Raw genomic sequence first — 21,008 nt, forward strand, 5'->3', positions numbered from 1 at the left:
ACAGAAGTGACCATAGTACGGCCGATAGCATCGGCAACATCCAAGGCCGCACAAAGAATAAACGCGGCCTACTCCCTACCATCCAACACATGGCAGATCAGCACAGGCACCCTCATGGGAGACATGAGAAAGAAGGGACTCCACAGAGTCCCACAGGCTGGAAGTCGCCCTAGCCAAGACACACAGAGTGTTGACCGCCCGCAAGGCAGCACTGGAAGAAGCGAAGACGTTACGCCCCCATGAATCCAGCCACGGGCCTCCCGAGACGGAGGAAACAACACCACAGGCAAGAACGGAAAAGCCGTCCGTAGAAGAGAACCTTGAGTAGAAGGGTGGAATGGGAGGAGGAGCTTCGCGGGCGTCCTAGATGGTCGCGTGAGCAGAGGGCGCCCGAGACCCGCGTCGCCCTCTTGCAAATATCCTTATAATATCCTGGTTTTATTGATGGGCTTTTGAAGATCTACTCTCGCTGATCCTGATATCCTTTCAGAAATTAAAATTGGACGTCGGGAGCCGATTCTATGTCGATTTCAACTGTCTGGGCCCACCCCGAACGATACCGGGGACTTGGCTGCCTCATCGGGCCGGGGAGTAATTCAACAACAACGCTGGAGGGACGTCTCCCTAGACGGCCTGGTTGTCACTCTCAGTTTCGGTTTCTCCCCGGACCCTCGAGTGACTGCGCTACGAGCGGATCGTCTCCCACGGCGGTGCAACTTTATCAACTGTGGGGTCCGGCCACATCCCTACTTCCTCGGCCTATTGCTCAACCTACATTTTCCTGTTTTGGCCCGAAAATTTGGACTTTGTATCCCGTGGGCGTCGGCCATTTTCACCAGGTCCGGAAGGCCCCTTCGGGGCACCGATCCCAGTATGGCCTCCAAACCGGAGTCCGAGAAGCGCAAGACCAAGACGCCGGTCCGCGGGGGACTCACTCAGACTAATGTCATGGATCGGTATACGCAACCGAAGGGTTCCCCCGGCGGTACCGGCCGCACTCTTGCTAACCCCAAGACGGACTCTGTTGAGGTTCCGAGGTTTCTCTCCAGGACCTGATGAGTGCCATAACGGGGATGAAAGCGGATATGGGACAGCAATATGAAGCCCTGGCCTCCAAGATTGATACTGTGGCGGTCGAGGTTACACTCATTAGAGCGGACCTTGCCAAAACTAATGAGCGGGTCAAGGCCTTGGATTTGAAGACCTCCAGTCTTATCACGGATGTGGCGGACGCGCAGTCGGAGATTGGCAATCTGAGAGCGTCGCACGACTTGATGGCTCGAAGACTGGACGAGCATGAAAATAGGGCTCGGCGTAACAACATACGCTTGGTGGGAGTGCCGGAAAAACCCGAGAGCACCACAGTCGACCTGCTTGTTGAAGATCTGATCCTCAACCATCTGGCCCCCGCTGGACTCAGCAAGTTCTTCGCTGTTGAATGTGCATACCGCTTCCCGGGTGGGAAGATTCAACCGGGGGCCCCCCCAAGGCCCATCATCGCGTGACTTGTTCACTTTCGTGATAGAGACGCTATCCTGCAGGCCTCTCGAGGACGGGGCCCCTTGAATATTGACAACAGCACGGTCAACATCTACCCTGACTTTACCCCGCAGGTCCAGCGGGAACGGATGGGGTTTCAGGGAGTGACGAGGCGACTACGAGATCTCGGATTTAAGTATGCTATGTTATTTCCGGCTCGGCTGCGCATCGAGCACGAGGAGCGGACCTTTTTCTTTGATCGACCAGACTGTGCTAGTGACTGGCTTGATTCGCTGCCTAAACGAGACGATCTGAACAGGCGCCCCGGTGGAGCGGAGGGGGGCACTTCAGATCAGGAGTGACATTGTGGTTCCCGACGTCCGGTCTCTTTTACTTGCTTATCAGCTGAGTTATGCCATTTGTCATACTATTGTTTGGGTTGAGCCCGAGGGTGGTTCGGGTGTAAGGGGACTCTTCTTCCTCCTCCTGGGTTCTTTGTGAAGTGTAGTTATGAAGGGGCGACAGGCACACTGCAGGTTGGAAATGGCTTTCAAGTCGTACGCAGGGGTGCAGGGTGGGGGGTGTTGAAGCCAGGGGTAGTTGGAGGGAGGGGGGGGTCTGTTATTGTTATCGTTTTTGTGTTAGTTACTTTCACATGGCACTGTGCGCGTCGCTTTTATCCTTCTGTTGCAAGGTGTCGGGCAATGGTCCATTTCCGGTATGGGGGGTGGTGAGTTGAGGTTGCTGTCCTGGAACGTTAACGGGTTAGGGAATAAGATAAAACGTGGTGTTGTTTCTCAGTTCCTTAGACGCCATTCCCCTGATGTTGTATTGTTGCAAGAGACCCATTTGATAGGGAATGCTTGCCAGGCAATGAATAGGCATGGCTACAAGCTGGTGGCACATGCTGGTTTCACTTCTGGCTCTAGAGGGGTGGGCATTCTGATTCGGTCTTCCCTGGCCCTTGAAATAGACGATGTGGCGCTCGATGACAGGGGTCGATATGTTGCAATTTCGGGGAGTTGGGAGGATAAAAGGCTCTCTATAGTTAACTTATATGTCCCCCCGGGTCTACAAGCCACTACCTATGTCGACCTCGGGCGGCTTTTGCTAGAGCTTCCTGACGGTCTCCTCCTTCTTGGAGGGGACTTTAATTCTGTGGTCTCGGGCGACTCAGATCGCTACCCGCCCAGGGCCTTACCGAACTTCCAGAGGTGGCTCTCCGAGCTCCTGGACACTTTTGGGTTGGTGGATAGTTGGAGGATGCTACATCCTGTGCAATTACAATACACTTTCCATTCGGGGGCCCATGGTAGTCTTTCTAGAATCGACTACTTCTTATTGCCGTCGGCCCAATCTTCATCAGTGCGAGAAGTTCGTCACCTCCCGAGGGGTATCTCTGATCACTCTCCCTTGTGGCTAAGTGTTGCTGTCGGGGCGGGTAGTGCTGGAAGAGTTGCTCCTATTAATCCCTGGCATTTGAGGAATCCCAAGACTCGTTCCGAGCTGGTCAAGGCTATTGATTGCTACTTTGATGAGAATGTGGGGTCTGTTTCCTCCTCTGTCTCATTGTGGGAAGCCTTCAAGACTGTAATTCGGGGTTGTTCATTGTCATTGATTGCCACTGCCAAAAAGGCCAGGAATGAAGAGCTGACGCGCCTCGAAGATGAGATAGTTGTGCTCGAGGGCGCCCTGGGTGGGAACGATACCCCTGCTATTCTTCACTCCCTGGCTTTGAAACAGGCCGACTATAGGGCCCTGGTTACCGATGCTGCTAAAGTTATGTGCAGAGAGCAGCAGGGTAAACTCGATGACGTGGGTGATAAGGCGGGTAAACTTATTGCGTGGCTGGACAAGAAAGAGAGAGCAAGTCGAGTGGTGCCGGTGATTGAGAGGTCGTCTGGGGATTGTGTATCTGACCCTATTGGGATTGTTGATTGTTTCATGGACCACTTCCAGACGGTCTATGCCTCCGTGAGCGACAGAGATGAGTGTGATTCCCACTTGCTGTTACGTGATAGCGCGTTACCCCGCCTCTCCGATGAGGATAGGTCCTTGATGGACGCTCCCATTACAGTGGATGAGATTGCCGGTGCCATCCGCGGGCTTCGGTCGGGCAAGGCCATGGGGCCCAATGGATTACCCATTGAGCTGTACAAATTACGGCCTGACAAAATGGCGCCTTATTTGAGGGATATGTTTCTCGAGGCCCTCGATAATGGTGTCCTTCCTACTGATCAGCGTTTGGTCACCATCGTTGTCATTCACAAGGAAGGTAAGCCGCGCGATCGATGTGCTTCGTACCGGCCCATTTCCTTGCTAAATGCTGAACCCAAGATTCTGGCTAAATTGCTTTCTAATCGACTGGTTACAGTGGTCGGAGACCTGATCCATCCGGATCAATCCGGTTTCATCCCGCACCGGAATACCGCACTTAATCTCAGGAGACTCCATGAAGTTCTCGCGAGAGCTGGGACTCTTACGGAGTCGGACATTTTGGCTTCCCTCGATGCCACTATGGCCTTTGATACTATAGAATGGCCATATCTCTGGGCGGCTCTCTCTAAGTTCGGGTTCGGCTCTCAATGTATTGCTTGGGTGCAGCTCCTTTATGAACGACCGCTGGCCCAGGTGTTAGTGAATGGGAGGGTCTCTGGTACCTTCGCGCTCGGACGTGGCACCCGTCAGGGCTGTCCACTGTCGCCGCTGCTATTTGCCCTCGCCTTAGAACCATTGGCTGAGTGGATTCGCTGGGAGCCCTCCATAAGGGGCATCCGGGGGTCCCCTGACTTTGAAGATCGTGTCTCGGTGTACGCAGACGACATTCTTCTGTACCTCACCTCCCCCCGAAAGTCTCTGAATGTGCTTTTCGATGTTCTCACCTCTTTCGGTAAGAACTCGGGGCTCGTCATCAACTGGTCCAAATCATGCGTCTACGTTTTGGCTGGAGATCTCCCCCCGCTGCCCCGTAGATTTCCAATTCAGGTGGCTGAGTCTGGTTTTCGATACTTGGGGATTTATGTCTCGCTAAACTCCGATGTCCGTTATGAACGTAACCTCCAGGCCCCTCTCCAGAGGCTTAAACCTTGATGTTATACGGTGGCGACGACTTCCCCTTTCCCCATTGGGACGTGCGGCTCTGTTTAAGATGATGTCGCTTCCCAGATTTCTCTATGCACTTCAGAATTTTTATGACCCTATACCTTCGGCGTATTTCCGTGAAGTCGAAGGCCTTCAGAGACGGCTGATTTGGGATGGGCATGCTCGTATCTCCTTACCCAAGCTCACCTTGCCTTGGTATGACGGTGGCATTGCCCTCCCTGATATCAGACGCTATTACTGGGCCTCGCAGCTCAGCGCTGTCAACCATGTGACTAACGCCCCGGCCCTACTCCTGCCTTTGCAATGGATAAGCATCTCTTGCCGGGTGGGAATTTTAGCAGGGCGCTGTATTCCAAGAAGCCACTGGGTGCCTTGACTGGCCCTACGAAAATCGCGGTGCGAGTGTGGCGAGATGCGAACGCTGCTACGGGATGGAGTGGTAGGTTGACTCGTGTGACCCCGCTGTATGATTCTGATCGATTGGGCGATTTATGGAGAACGAAAGGATTCAATAAATGGGATATGATCGGTATCAGTAGAGTGGATGATCTCTGGTCCAAGGGAAGCGTTAAGACTTTTGAGGCGCTTAAGCTGGAATATGAGCTGGATGATAGGGAATACTTCAGGTATATTCAAGTTCGACACGCATTGCTCTCAGTTTTCCCCCCGGGGACTGAGATTCCTGAATCCTCGCCTCTAGAGGACCGCATCCTTGATGGCTATGTGCCTGACAGTACCATATCGCTGCTCTCCAAGAAGCTCATTAACAACAGGGCTGACTTGCTTGGGCGCCTCAGAGCCTCGTGGACCGCAGATGGCCTTAAACTGGATGACGAGGATTGGCAAATGGCCGTCTCCTCTCCTAAGGAGGTGGCCATACCCGCTCGTCTCCGATTTGTCCAGCTGAAGATCCTCCACCGTGTATATGTAACGGGTCCGCGTCTGGTGCGGATGGGTTATTCTCTTGATGGGCTATGTAAGCGCGGCTGTGGAATGAGTGGAACCTTTTTGCATATTATTTGGGAGTGTCCGGCTGTGGCTGTTTTCTGGTCTAGAGTGAATGTGATCATGGGAAGAGTTACCGGGGTCTCCCTCCTGCCCGAGGTCAGACGGTGTCTTCTCAATGTTTGGGAACCCACGGACTGTAACACGGCCCAGACTATTTGGGCGACTCTTGGTAACATGGTGGCCAAGAGGGACATTGCGCAATTCTGGGGTTCCCACAAACCACCTACCGTAGCGGCCTGGAGGGAGAACATGGACTGGTGTATGATTAGAGAGAAGACGGTCTATGTCGCTAGGGGCCGGCCTAAGAAATGGGGTAGAATATGGTCCCAATGGAACTCGTATCGTGGCAACCTGTGCACCCCCCCACAAGACTACGCTATTGATCACTTAGTGTCCCCTTAGTTGGCGTTTTGGGTCAATGCTAGCATTTATGTATAATATTACTCTCCTCACTGCCCCCCCCTCCCCCTCTCGAATCGTATGCTTAGCACTGTATGCTACCTAGAACCTGACACCCATCCCTTGGCTCCCAGTATTTGACTATTGCCATGTGATTGTGTTTTATGTTGTTCGTTTTGTTTCATCAAAATTTAAAAACTGAACCTTCAATGCTAGTCTTCTTTATCTTGACCACGTACGAGCGCCGTAATGTTTAATGTTTCTACCTGCAAGACTACCGTGAGGACTGGTACTGTGTGATACATGCATCGTTGGAAGTCATAGCGGCCGGCCCTCTGGGTTGTAGGCTGACAGCTGTGTACCGTGCGTCAATTGAATAAAGGTTTAAAAAAAAAAAAAAAAAAAAAGAAGGGTGGAAGGAAAGGCAGACAGGGTCGTGGGGAGCCGGACGGTGGCAATGCACAGGGCACGTTGTGTTCCTTTAAAAAGGTCGAGGAGTTGGACGTTTTGGCCATTTTTAAAGCGCTGAAATCCAGGTCTCCGGCAGATCCCTGCCCTGCGAGAGTTCTGAGTGGTGTGGCAGGGGTTATTGCTCCTACTGTAACGGATTTGGTTAATAGGTCTCTTCAAGCCGGTACAGTACCTCCCCAGTGGAAGCAAGCAAAACTCCTTCCACTGATAAAAAAACCCTCAGCGGACCCTCTGATTACCTCCAACTACAGGCCCATCTCCCTCCTCCCGGCCCTAGCCAAGGTCTGTGAGAAGGTGGTGTTCCGTCAGCTGGAAAGGTTTGTGGAATCTACGGGGGCCTTACACCCTGCCCAATCCGGGTTCCGCACCTCATTCAGCATGGAGACCGCGCTCGTGGAGGTCACCGAGGCCATTAGGGAGTGTCTGGACGGAGGCGGCAGAGCGGCTCTAATTTTATTGGACCTCTCTGCCGCGTTCGACACGGTCCCACACGTCCAGCTCCTCTCGAGGTTGGAGGACATTGGCATCACGGGCGCGGCCCTCAATTGGATAGAATCCTTTCTCACGGACCGATACCAACAAATCTGGCTCCCCCCTTATCATTCTTCGAACAGCAGGGTAGACACAGGGGTTCGACAGGGGTCGACTTTGAGCCCCCTTCTTTTTAACGTGTATTTGACGCCACTTGTCTATCTCGCTGAGAGCTTGGGTGCGAAAACAATGGCTTACGCCGACGACACCCAACTTCTCTTTACTTGGGATAAGAGCAACCTTGATACAGAGAGAGCCCAGCAGTGCCTGTCCTCGGTGTTTGCCTGGATGGCCCGGGCCTGCCTCAAATGTAATGAGGACAAGTCCGAGATCCTTCTGTATGGCCACTTTCCAGAGGCCTTTAAAGAGTCCATTTGGCCCAGGGGACTACCCTGCCCCTCTGGGATCAGTGGGGTCGCAAAAAATCTAGGGATCTGGTTCGGAGCCGATTTGTGTTTCCGAGATCAAATCACGCGACTGGCGACCTGCTATGGAACCCTTACCACTCTTCGGAAGTTCTTCTCCCTCCTCCCCCAGGAGGCAAAGGAGACAGTAGCCAGAGCCCTTATCCTCTCGCGTCTGGACTACGCCAATGCCCTTTATATAGGTGCACCTGACTATCTGCTGCACAAACTGCAAGTGGTTCAGAACGCGACAGTAGGGCTCCTGTTTAACATTCCCAGGAGTCTGAGTGTACGCAAGCAGCTCTCAGAGTTACACTGGCTTCCAGTGACGCTGAGAGTTCGCTTTAAGATTCTGACACTTGCTTTTAAAGCATTACATGGTCCCTGTCCGTCCTATCTAAGGGACAGATGTGCTTTTTACCATCCATCCCGCCAATTGCGTTCTGCCACCATGAGACATTTGGTTACCCCCAGATTTAAGAGAGCTAGACTGGGGGGAAACTCCTTGGTGGTTAGAGCTGCTCAGATGTGGAACCAACTGCCTGACCCTCTCAGACACACAACTAACCTAACATACTTCAAAAAGCACCTAAAAACTTACCTATTCAGGCAAACCGTGTAGTCCTCCTGCTTTCATTTATTCTCGCATTCTGAATCCTCTCCCGCGCCAGGACAGTCTTGACTAGCAGTGCGCGTTACAAGAAACCATATAACATAACAATGCAGGAGCGGCTGAGGCACTGGATCACCCATGACAGGACACACCCAAGCCCCCAGAAGAGAATTATGGAGCGAAACTTCAAAAAGGAAGGAACAACTCCCTTCCACCAGAGCCCTGGTGGAGAACTTCCAAAAGGTTATCAGTAGGAAATGGAGTGACAGGTTCACCCATCCGCAAAATACCAGCGGCTGTGGAAATAGCCCGGACAAAAGCAACACTGGCCTCAGTAGTGCATCGCGGAGGAGAAAGTAATTCCTCTGTGGGCGACGGCTGCAGACTGAGCCGTACATCCCCACACCCAGGGGGAAGCAGCCAACCCCGAAATAGTGGGGGATCCACAGATAAATGGGGAACCTGAGGGGCTCCAGGGGAAGGCGGAGAGGCCGGTGGAAAAGCCAGCCGCGAGCCATGGAAAGAAGGGTTCGAGGATTTAGGCCGTGGGGACGGCGAGGAGCCCTCCCTGGAAGAAAAGGCAACAATGCGGCGCCCTGTCTCCGGCGAGGAAGACACCAACAGATAACAGACCTCAGGAGAGTAAGGAACCTGAGGAGACGAGTGTGTATGTGTGGTGCCGGGTCGACCTCAGCCACCACGTGCTCCCCAGGAGAATGGGGGGTGGGGGGGTGGGGGGGTGAGGCCGGTACGGTGAAGGAACGGCGCCTACAAGGTGCCAGCTCGGCCTCAGATGGGGCAGCCGCCTGCGTCGAGGACCGAGAGGGACTAGGGAAAGCACCCCAGGTCCCAGCCTCCACCTATGACTCCACCGGAGCCGAGGAGAAAGACTCTCGGCACCGAAACGGCGCTGGCTCGGCCTCTGGTGAGGCAGCCGCCTGCTCAGACGACCAAGGGGTATTAGCACCCCAGGTCCCAGCCTCCACCTATGAATCCACCGGAGCCGAGGAGAAAGACTCTCGGCACCGAAACGGCGCTGGCTCGGCCTCTGGTGAGGCAGCCGCCTGCTCAGACGACCAAGGGGTATTCAGGGGAAAGCCCGGAGTCCCGGGGATCTCCTGTGACACCACAGGGAGCCTCGTAGGGATTTGTGGCGAGGCAGGGATGCCAGGCGCCGAAGAGGAGAGCCCCGAAGGACTACACCTCGACGACACCTACCTCCTACGACCTGAAGCCGAAACCTTCGGCGCCAGGCCCGAAGCCGCCGAAGAAGTCCTTGCCCTAGGCAAAGGATCCGCGGCCGTCTCAGGAGGGGGAGGAGAGGCCAAAGAAGCCTGCAGAGCCACCGCGTAGGCTGTCATTTGGGCCCTAGTCACCCCAACGCCGGGAAACGGCGGGTAGGAAGGCGACAGGCAGGGGCGCACGTCCCTAGTGGAGCCGGCGTCCACCACTGAAGGAGGACAAGGCCTCGGAGACAAGCTGAAAGACCTACCAGCTGGCGAACAACGCCCTTGGGGCCGCGGCGAGGGACGGTGCCGCATACGGAACAGGCAGCTCCTTGCTTCCGAGATAGGAGACGGACACTGGGACGACACCGACCTGGACACGTGGGCCGACAGCAATTTCGTCGAGTCGTGGTGTTCGCTCAGGCACCACATGCAAATCGGGTGAGGGTCTGTCGCCAACATGGGACGTACACGTCTTGAAGCCCGAAGGCATTCGCACACTGTTCCACTAACGCCAAAGCGTGAAAAAGGGAAGAAGGCCTGAAAACAGGCCAGGACACAATCCAGATCCGCGTTGCACGTTGAAACGAGAAAAAACTGAAGCAGGCGCGTCGGGGTGGGACTTGTGTATCCTCGCTGTACGCGAATGACGTCAGGGCGGAGGTAAGAGGTGCCGTCCCCCTGGCACGCAGGGATGCTGTGGCAAAGGTTTTCCCGGATCCAGTCTCACGCCTGGTGTGAGAAAGTGGCTCTATATATATATATACTGGACAATAATGAAGTACAGTGTGTATAGAGTCCACAAACCCCAAAGGTATAACAGAGGTTAAAGTCAGGACTGACCTTACTCTCAAAAGTGGTAGCTTGGTCGAGCAGTAAATCCGGTAGCAGAGGGCATTGCAAAGCATTTGTTGTACACACTCAGTCAGCAAAGGATTTCACACACTCAAAGACTGAACTTCAGGCCAATGGTTTTTATATCCAAAGATATAGTTGTTTTATTTTTACAACCAACAGGCATAAAAATATACTTTGCTAGATATGAGAACTCCCATGTAATTACTTTGCAAGGAAGCAATAAAGCTGGTGAACACAATAGGTACAGGAGTTGCTGAAGGCAGCTCAAGTCCAGACACACTTTAGCATTGAGCTCAATGGATTGTTACCATAAAAGTACAGTTGATTACAGTACAGATTACTTTAGTAGTTCCAGGACTAGATCCTAGATTCAGTCCTGGGGTCTAAGCTGAAACCAAATTAGCAAAAACGTTTTAGTTACTGTGGTGAAATTTCATGAATATAAAGCGGTTTTAAAAGTTCACACTTAGAAACTTTTCAATGACAATCTGGCAATGTTATTCAATGGGAGAACATTTAGGTAGCAGGTAAAGTACGATTGCATTACTTTTGTAATCCAGTCCTGGGCTTCTAGGGCCAGCACTGGGGTCTGAACTGAAAACAGGTAGGTAATTGCGTTTCAGTATTTCGTATGATTTTTAAAGAATATTTCAAGTTTTCAAAAGTAGGCACTTGAAAGAAATTTTATAGATAAGCATTCAATGGGTTCCTACGTAGAAAATACAGATTACTAGCAAACCCGGTAAGGATTACTTTTGCGGTTCAGTACTGGGCTGCAAGGTACAGTACTGGCTTCTCGCCTGCTTGCAGGTGAGTACTTCGGAATTCCGTCTTCGGCTGATTTTATATGAATATTTGCAGTTTTCAAAACTTCACACTTAGAAAATTTTCGAGTCAGAATGGGTCAATGTTATCCAATGGCAGGTAAGTGAGTTACCGGTTTCCAGGTGAGTACTTGGCTGGTGAAGTTAAGGTTCCTGGGTATAGACTCAGGGGTCCCCCAGGGTCAGGTAAGTACTGTCGGTTCCGCCCCAGCAGCGCAGGGCCGGCCGGGTGCAGAGGTAGGTAGGCCCAATGATATCCAATGAGGGAAAGGGGGCCTTCGGTTGGTGGCTGCTGGCTAGCAGGCCACGGGGCTGTGGGAGCTGGGCTCCTGGTAAGGGCAAGGGGGGAAGTAGGATAGGACCATGGTGGCACAGCCAGTGGCACTCCAGTGGCTGGGTGAAGGGTGCTCTTGAGCCGTCGGGCACTCAATGTTATCCAATGGGAAAGGTCAAAAAGGAACAAAGGCTGCAGGCTCGGGGACGGAGACTCTTCAGGGGCGACCAGCACTTCGCAAGGTAAGTTGGGATCTTGGAGCACAGGTAGGTACCCCAAAGGGAGGCACAGGGGGCTGTAGGGCGCCGGGGGCAGGGGTGTCTTTGGGTGTCGGAAAAGCTTACCCTCGGCTGGTCGCGGTTGGGGTGGCCCCTGGTACTGAGTCTGCAGGCGTCTGCTGGTTCGTCGAGGAGGGTCTTTGGGCACTGGACTTCGGGTCTAAGTCGCCGGGGGGACGTCCTCGTGGTCTTGGTTCGGTTGGGCCCGGCCCGGGCTCGGCGGGTGCAGAGTGGGCTGGTCCGGAGCTTCCTGGCTGGCACCAGGTGGGTTGTTGCAGCAGAGCCTCTGCTGATGGGAGTCCCAGTCTTTAAGAGGGTCAAGGCAGGCAGGTCCTCCGGGTGTCCCAAGGTTGCTGTCCGCAGGAGTTGCCGGGATTAGGCAGGAGCAGGTTCCAGGATCGACAGGCTGGGGCCAAGTCAGTTGTTGTTGTCCTGTTGTTAGCAGCTGCATGGCGGGTCTTCTTCTTCTGGATATTCTTTCTTCTTTTTCGTATCGGGATCTGAGGAAGGAAGGTTCAGGGAGCCCCTAAATACTGAATTTACGGGCGTTACAGGTAGGGCAAGGGCAGGGACCAATGGGTCCCTGTCCTGGGGTGAGTACACCCCCTAGCCTGCTACTCTCCTGTGGGAGGGGTGCAGAAGCCTAGCTGGGATTGGGCAGGGCTCCCCATCTACAAGATGGCCAGAGCCCGGGGTCGTGCTTCCACTCGTCTCCCCCACCTGAGGGGTGGGGTTGGCACAGGCTGCCCCCCCCTTCCTCACGTAGTTTTTCCCGTCAGCCTTCCCGCCAGAGTGGGGGTTAGAACTGGTGGGGGCCAGTTGCTGGGTACAGCAAATGGTCTGGGGAAGCTCACAGAGGCGGCATGCCTTTGAAGCTTCCCCCTGCCCATCCTGGGGGAGGAGACCTAGCACCTCACCCAGGATGTGCATTGTTGCAGGCCCAGGAGAGCGGAGGCTCTCCACCCAGGGGTCCAGCAACATGCCTGCTGTGTGGCAGCCTCTGCAGCCACTCAGCTCAGACGTGGATTGTAGGTTAGGATTTCAGAGGGCATCTCTAAGATGCCCTCTGGTGCATTTTTACATTAAATCCCACACTGGCATCAGTGCGGGTTTAATGTGCTGAGAAGTTTGGTACCAAACTTGTCAGTCTTCAGTGTAGCCATTATGGTGCTGTGGAGTTCGTTATGACAACCTCCCAGTACCATATACTCTTAATGGCATCACTGCACTTACAGTGCCCAGGAATGGCCCTGGGTACTGTAGGGGCACAGGGCTCATGCACCTGTGCCCAAACCTCTGGCATAGGGCACCCAGCTAGAGGGGTGACTGAAGTATGCCAGGGCAGTGGGTTCTGTGGACATGGCACACAAGGATGTGTGCCATGTCGACTCTTGGTTTAGTTCTGTACATAGGCACTCAGCCTGCAAAGGCTTATGTGTGGGTGCCAGGGTACAGGGCCCCAAAGGGTGGCACAATAAGTGCTGCAGCCCTCAGGGGTCTTCTCTGGTCACCATGCCCTGGGTACCTAGGGTACCATTTACTAGGGGCTGACAGGTGGCCAGAGATGCCAATTGGGTTTTTAGTTTCAGCACAGTGTTAGGGAAGGAACACAGGCCCTGGGTACCTGGTTTGCAGGAATCCAGGGCACACTCACTCAAAGCACATCAGCAGTTCAGAAAAAAGTGGGGGCCTACCAAGGCAAGAAAGATGGCACTTTCTCACACCTGGGGATAATTCTACGTTACGGAATCTACGGCTAGTAGTCTTTATCAGATCCATACACTAACACTAACTTGGCGTCAGACTGGTTCCCCTAGAGTATCTGCAGTAGGAGTAGGACAAAGAAGTGTGGCAGGGAAGGAGGCATCCCTAAAGTTGGATAACCCAACTCCAACTTCATCATCCAGTTCTTCCCCTTCATGTGCACATTCCTACTTTTGACACAAAGACCCTCAAGATACTTGGATATGTTCAACCACGTTTGTTGTAAACTACCTTAAACATCAAACACAGACGCAGCAGTAGCATCGGTTAATTTGAAGCTACAGCAACATAGGGTAATTTTTATGCAGTATTATACTCCAGAGGTAATCTCCAAATGGGCTATGAATCACACATCTTCACTTAAAGTATATTGTCTAAAGTGTCAAATACTTGCTGCTGATCTATGTCATATGTTCATCAAGTGCCCTGTGCTGGGTGTATTTTTGTCTAAAGTTAATCATGCTCTTTCAACGTTGTCTGGACACAGCATTCAAATGACAGAGAAGGAAATTGTGCTGGGGCTATTCAGGACCGAGGCTGTCTTTCGGGCTCATTTGTATCAATCTTAATCATATGTGCTCGATGGTGTATTGCTCGGGTTTGGATTAAAAAACAGGGCTCAGTATTAATGAGTTTTGGTCTCTACTTCGTGAAATATATGAAATGGAAATTGCCCTTGCGAAAGCTAGAGGTCCACACTTGTGAAGAAAATCTAAACGGATGTGGTCCGGCACTCAGTGGGATTAGAATCGTGTGCTTTACATATTTTATTGGGGCCTTTATTTGTAAGATGTATTTGAGTGTATACTTCATTTTTGTACCCCCTTGCTCTCCCTTTCTATTTTCTATTTTTTTTTCCTATCTTTATCTTGTTAGAAATTCGTCAATGTAATTTCCTGATATGCTCGCTTGCAGTGTATAGATTTGCATTTATGGCTAAATAAATAAAATGTAAAAAAACATCAAACACAGACTCTAATCAATTTTCTTTGGGATATGTGATTTTCCCCTTTTGCCAGAGTATTTCTGCTCCTTCTATGGGGTAAGTATCCAAACTACCACCTCAGACCTAAGTTATGTCCTAGGATTTCCTAGACCCACTTCCCAGTCTTCATTTTAACAATGGTAATAAGTATGCATTAGATCCTCTTACCCCGAACATACAGGACCAATCTCATTTAGCTTGCCAATTTATGCAAAGTATTCCCCTCTTCAGAGCGAAGTAGAAAAATCAAGGCATCCTACATCTGTGGTAATAATGGGAAAATATGGATTCCAAACTTGTTTTTGAGACATTTTCTCAATTATACACATCACAGAATTGAATAAGCTGCTAAGGCATTCTTTCTCTTGGTTATTTGCAGCAAGACAACGCTCACCTGCACACTGACGCTACCCTGGAGCTTTAGCTGCAGTTTAATCATATCTACGTCGGCTGATGAGCAAAGAAGTCGGAGCTCTGCTACCTTCTTACTCATTTCATCTATGGCCACTTCAATTGGATTAAGATCGGTGTGGTGCTGGTACATCACTGGGATTCGCTTCTTCACGTATGGAAAACAGTGTATTGCTGTGTTCGAAAAGAGTACAAATGAGGATTTAATACTGTAACAAAACTCTTAACACAACAACTGTGAATAGAATATTTTTCAGTAGGGTTCTGCATTTCCAATGGTTAATACATGGCAAACTTAAAAGCATATTTTAAATGACACAATGCATATATCATCAGAAACAGGTACTATAAAACATGTGTATGGTACAAATTTATGCATAGACACAAAGATAAATCACATCAAATAGCATCACATGATGCAATTTCAATATTCGGTATAGTGATGTCCCATTATGACAATATTAACAATCTCGACCAGTGGGAGGCACCCAGAACAGCATTTTATACCCAAGTTTGCATTTCCACTTCTACAACTTGCTTAAGTGTTTCTCTTTTTCATTAGTAAGAAATGGGTCATCAACCTATCAATATACAAAGTTGGATGGCTACGAAGAACGAGTTACTTACCTCCGCTAACAATGTGTCTGGTAGAGACACTGTCTAGCTGCAGATTCCTTAACTTAAAATATCCCCCCAGGCGTCAGACTGGATCCGGAGTATTCTTTCTCTCAGCAGTACCTCTGCGCGCCGGGGGATGGTGCTGCATGGCTCCGCCCTAACATTGTCCACGGACATGACGTCAGTGGAGCCATATAAGTCCCTCCGGGCACGCTGATGTCAGTTTTCTTCGGTGAAACCTTTCTGCGCCACAACGCGGAGCCACTGCAAAAACTGTGAGAGCGTGGGAACAGTGTGTCAAAAAAGATAATCAATCATTAAAACAATGACAAAGAGAATAGAATGATGAGAAACATCACCAAAAATGACTGAAAGAGCACTGTATATTGAAAGTAAGTGAAGGGAAAGAGCAGAGAACCCGCTCCTAGAAACAGTCTTGCAAAAGCGAAAACTGTGCCATCCCATGAGGCAAAACCGCGTTGGAAATGACTGTTATGGCAAACTACAGGAAGTCTGCAACCACAGGATGTAACCGTGAAGGGGAACAAGACCGAAGCTATATGAGTCACGGTAATCCACCACAGGTGAGCAACAACAGAGAATGTTCAACCATTCACCCTACAAGAGACCCATTGACTGAGTCACAGTCAAGAGACCTTGATCCAAGTGACTGCAACAGAATCAAGTAATGGAGAGAAGACAGGGGAGGGAGGGAGGGAAGAAGAACAGAAGTAAGCCCCACACTGGAAGAACCAGGGTGTAGGAGCGTAGAAGGATATATGAACCTACCACCCAATAATGGGTGGAGAAATAATAGATAAACCTAATGAGCCATCGTGCCCAAGAGGGGTTGAAAAAGGCCACCCCGCAGGAAGACAAAAGCCACCTGGAAGGAGAGGAGTGGCTAAGAGCCACCTGAAAAGGTCCTCACAGAGCGGGGAGGACGGGTGGGCGTTAAGAAATCTGTGGCTAGACTGTGTCTCTACCAGATACATCATTACCGAAGGTAAGTAACTTGTTCATTCGATAGAAACATCTAGCCACAGATTCCTTAACTTAGAATAGATACCAAAGCCATACCCCATTGGAGGAGGGTCTGCAACTGAAAACCTACCAAGTTCCCAAAATACCTGATCCGTCTTTGACTAAACAAGGTGGGAACAGCAATGCCAGCGCAGCTGCCACCAGAACTATGAAACTCCATAAAGGAGCAAGAACAAGGGGAGGCAAAGGCACCACAATTCGTCAGAGGACAGTACGAGACTTCCCACGTCCAGACAGGAACAAAGGGAACACAGAACCAGAAAGGTCGGTGCATACAGAAAAAAGTACATAACTTCCACAAAAGAAGTGAAACTGATCCCATGGATCTGCAAGAAACACAGTCCCCGAAAAGGGACAAGACAGCATGACAGTATCAGAGGATGCCACTGAACATACACCACAGTGGATGCCACAATATGAAAGGTGAGTGGCAGACATCACCATGCAGAGATATACAGAACCATGACTACCGGGAGATACAGCTATGTGGATAACAGGATACGCACAAGGAAACATTGTGTACCGTGAGAGCCACACCACACATATGAAAAAGCCCAAGGAAGTGGAGCATCAACAGCAAGCATGCGCGGCAAAGTGAGGCAGGTGCATCACCAGGTAGTCAACCAGCCAACCGTACCCAGAGGTACAAATGGTGAAGGGAAACAGGCAAATCCAGGGACACAGAGAGAGCTCGCTCCCATATGAAAGAGAGAGATAGATAGAGAGAGAAAGAGAATCTGGGGTAAAAATTCCCGATTCTAGGGCAAGGAAAAACCTTGTATGCATGCTCTCTCGTTTTGTGTATATTACATGACATATACACATGCAGATGATGATATATATATATATATTTATATATATCCAACAGAAAAGCCCCCGAGCTTTAAAGATACACTCCACGGGAAACAGTTCAACAGAACCTTTATTTCATGAGAAACGGCATTTCAAGCCCAATTAATTCTTTGTCCCTGACGCGTTTCAGTGCTGCAAGCACCTTCCTCATAGGGCGGGCATGTTGAAAATAGCGGAAGTCGACTACCACTTATATTACCACTGAAGCATGTGCTCTCCAGTGAGCAGCATGCTGGGAGTAGTAGTCATGATTTTTCCTCTCCGGTGAGGTCCATTTTACAACATTTGATAATTCTGCCTAATTTTATCACAGCATTTAAGCAGCCCTCCAGTGGGCCTCAGGTCCGAAATGACGCTTCCATTTGCTTGTTTCCCATGCCGGAACAGGCTGTAAAACAATCCACAGCCACACAGACCTTCTCCCGGTGTCACAGGCGATGCATTCTTTCACGGCCGGAGCAAATTTTTTTTTTGCCTTTGGGGTCCTTGTGGGACCCCCTGAGCAGGCCTAGGGGGTCAGGATGCTTCTACTCTGGCCCCTTTGCGAGTTTCACACCTTTGTTTCACTGCTTTCTTGTGCCTTGGTTCTAACAAGGCACAAGATGGCTGCCAACACTTCCTGGTTTTGAGTGTTGACAGACAGTGGCAGCCAATCAGCATGCCTTCCCGAGAAAGCTGCATGGTTATTGGCTGTCAACACTTCTAACCAGGAGGTGTTGGCATCCATCTTGTGCTAGTGTTGACAGACAGTGACAGCCAATCAGCATGCCTTCCCGAGAAAGCTGCATGCTCATTGGCTGTCAACACTTCTAACAAGGAAGTGTTGGCATCCATCTTGGGTCTTAGTAGACTGAGGCACAAGAAAGCAGAAAAACAAACGTGTAGAACACAAAAAGGGGGCAGGGTAGAAACACCCTGACCCCTTAGGGCTGCTCAGGTGGTCCCACTAGGATATTAATATATTTAAACGTTATCCGCTAATAGAATTAGCATTTAAAAAACCTTTGAAATTCACTGAAAAAACCAGAGGTTTCAGGCCTTATATAGTTAGGAATTAGCATTTAAAAAACCGTTGAAATTCACTAAAAAAACATAGGTTTCAGGCCTTATATAGTTAGGAATTAGCATTAAAAAAACGTTTGAATGTATAAAAACGTTATCCGCTAATAGAATTAGCATTTAAAAAACCTTGCGAATTCAATGAAAAAACCATAGGTTTCAGGCCTTATATAGTTAGGAATTAGCATTTAAAAAACCTTGCGAATTCACTGAAAAAACTATAGGTTTCAGGCCTTATATAGTTAGGAATTAGCATTAAAAAAACCTTTGAAATTCACTGAAAAAACCATAGGTTTCAGGCCTTATATAGTTAGGAATTAGCATTTAAAAAACCTTTGAAATTCACTGAAAAAACCATAGGTTTCAGGAGTTATATAGTTAGGAATTAGCTTTTACAAAACCTTTGAAATTCACTCAAAAAAATATACGTTTTAGTGGTGTTATAGTTAGCTGGACATTTTACTCATACAAAACCATTGAAATTGCTCCTATATAGTTAGTTGTACTAACTATATTTCGTGCACCCGCAATCCACTGCTGATGATGTCACATATTACATCATTCATGACATGGTCAGTGACATCACTGATGACATCTCAAATGACATCACTGATGACATCACTGATGACATCATCCACGTGACAATCACATACACCTTTTCATACACTATTACAATTTTTCATCACTCTTTGTAAAATACAGAATATCATATTTAAATCCATTGTCACAGCAATACAAGTATCTAAAAATCCACTCAGTGATTCATAGATGTATACACACATCTAATCACTTACCTATGGATTCACTCATACATGCTGTCAATGAACAATAGAACAATATCAAAAATACTTATACATCTATATCGACATTAAACAGCAGCACGCATCCTATTCACATATGAAGTCATCCTACTCACTTATGCAAACAATGGATCATACTTACATATTTACTTAGCAAAACACTTATACAAACACCACTTCTTCTACTCATTTACATAGTAAGTCATACTTAGTGAATTATAAAATCATTATTACAAGTATACAGTTATTCATACAGTCACTCACACAATCATTGTGTCTTATGTATACTTATTTATATACAACAACTGACACATACACTGCCTTTTCTTTTTCTAGTTTGTTGGACCTGTACCTTTGAGAAATATATTTGCTCATCACCACACCCATAAAGAGATTCCCTCACCCAAACTGTTAGAACATGTAGTTTTAACTTCATATATCTACTGAATCAACTATTCACACATCTTTGGACAGTCACATACCCCCCACCGAACCACACACACTTTCACACTCCCATACAAATACTCAGTTAACTAATCAATAACTAATATAGACTTTCACATAGCTAGTAACCAACTGTAGAATTAGTTTACACAACAACTGACAAAGTGATACAGATATTCACACAGTTTAGTCACTATCCACTATATTTAGTGAGACATTATAAATTGGTCAAGTAAACAGTCAATTACACTGCTACTAAATCCTCCATCCAAATATTTATTTATATATATCCACTCATTCTTCAATGCAAATTGCTATATATATATAATGCATATTTAAATAACGAAGCAAACCACATTCACTAGATGATGTCATCAGTGATGTCATCAGTGATGTCATTTGAGATGTCATCAGTGATGTCACTGACCATGTCATGAATGATGTAATATGTGACATCATCAGCAGTGGATTGCGGGTGCGTGAAATATAGTTAGTACAACTAACTATATAGGAGCAATTTCAAAGGTTTTGTATGAGTAAAATGTCCAGCTAACTATAACACCACTAAAACCTATATTTTTTTGAGTGAATTTCAAAGGTTTTGTAAAAGCTAATTCCTAACTATATAACTCCTGAAACCTATGTTTTTTCAGTGAATATATATATATATATATATATATATATATATATATATATATATATGTATATATATATATATATATATATATATATATATATATATATATATATATATATCTCTCTATATGTGTATATATATATATTCACTGAAAAAACCATAGGTTATAGACGATATATAGTTAGGAATTAGCATTTAGAAAACCTTATTTTACTCACACAAAACCATTGAAATTCCATATATAGTTAGTTGCACTAACTATATATCGCGCACCCGCAATCCACTGCTGATGATGTCACATATTACATCATTCATGACATGGTCAGTGACATCACTGATGACATCACTGATGACATCATCTAGTGTCTGTGTGTTTTTGTAAAGTTTAAATACGTTTTACATATTGAAGAATGACTGGATGGATGGAAGACTGAGTGTGTGTGTGGCTGGCTGGGAGGTGTGTGACGCTGTGCATATCAATGTGTACTTGTATCAGTGATTGTATAAGAGAGTAAGTATGTGTTAGTATATGTGTGAAAAGTATGGTGTTCTGTGTTTAACTATAGATGAGGAAATCGAAGTGTGATTGATTCTTCACAGGACTGACTAGGTGTATGAGTGCATATGATAGTGTTCTAATAATAACTGACTGTATGTATGAGTAATTGTATGGGTGAATGAGTGAATGTGTGTGTAGACGTACGAATCAGTGAGTGCGTATGTAGTAACTGGTATTGGTGTGTCATGATGTCATCAGTGATGTCATTTGAGATGTCATCAGTAATGTCATTTCAGATGTCATTAGTGATGTCATCAGTGATGTCACTGAAGTATGGTGTTCTGTGTTTAACTGTATAGATGAAGAAATGGAAGTGTGATTGATTCTTTACAGGACTGACTTGGTGTGTGAGTAACTCCATGGATGAG

General features: G+C 48.4%; 1 protein-coding gene across 9 annotated transcripts in view; it reads right to left on the reverse strand.

Annotated features, from left to right (window-relative positions):
- DOCK9 (dedicator of cytokinesis 9) overlaps positions 1-21,008 on the reverse strand; it is a 1,161,971-nt gene that overhangs the window by 73,732 nt on the left and 1,067,231 nt on the right. For all 9 annotated transcript variants that reach the window (XM_078657525.1, XM_078657521.1, XM_078657523.1 and 6 more), the window contains one exon: positions 14,611-14,801. In XM_078657525.1, coding sequence (XP_078513651.1) covers positions 14,611-14,801 — 191 coding nt within the window. The remainder of the gene's footprint in view (positions 1-14,610; positions 14,802-21,008) is intronic.

Source organism: Lissotriton helveticus, chromosome 8 (assembly GCF_964261635.1).
Source record: "Lissotriton helveticus chromosome 8, aLisHel1.1, whole genome shotgun sequence".
NCBI classification, from domain to species: domain Eukaryota; kingdom Metazoa; phylum Chordata; class Amphibia; order Caudata; family Salamandridae; genus Lissotriton; species Lissotriton helveticus.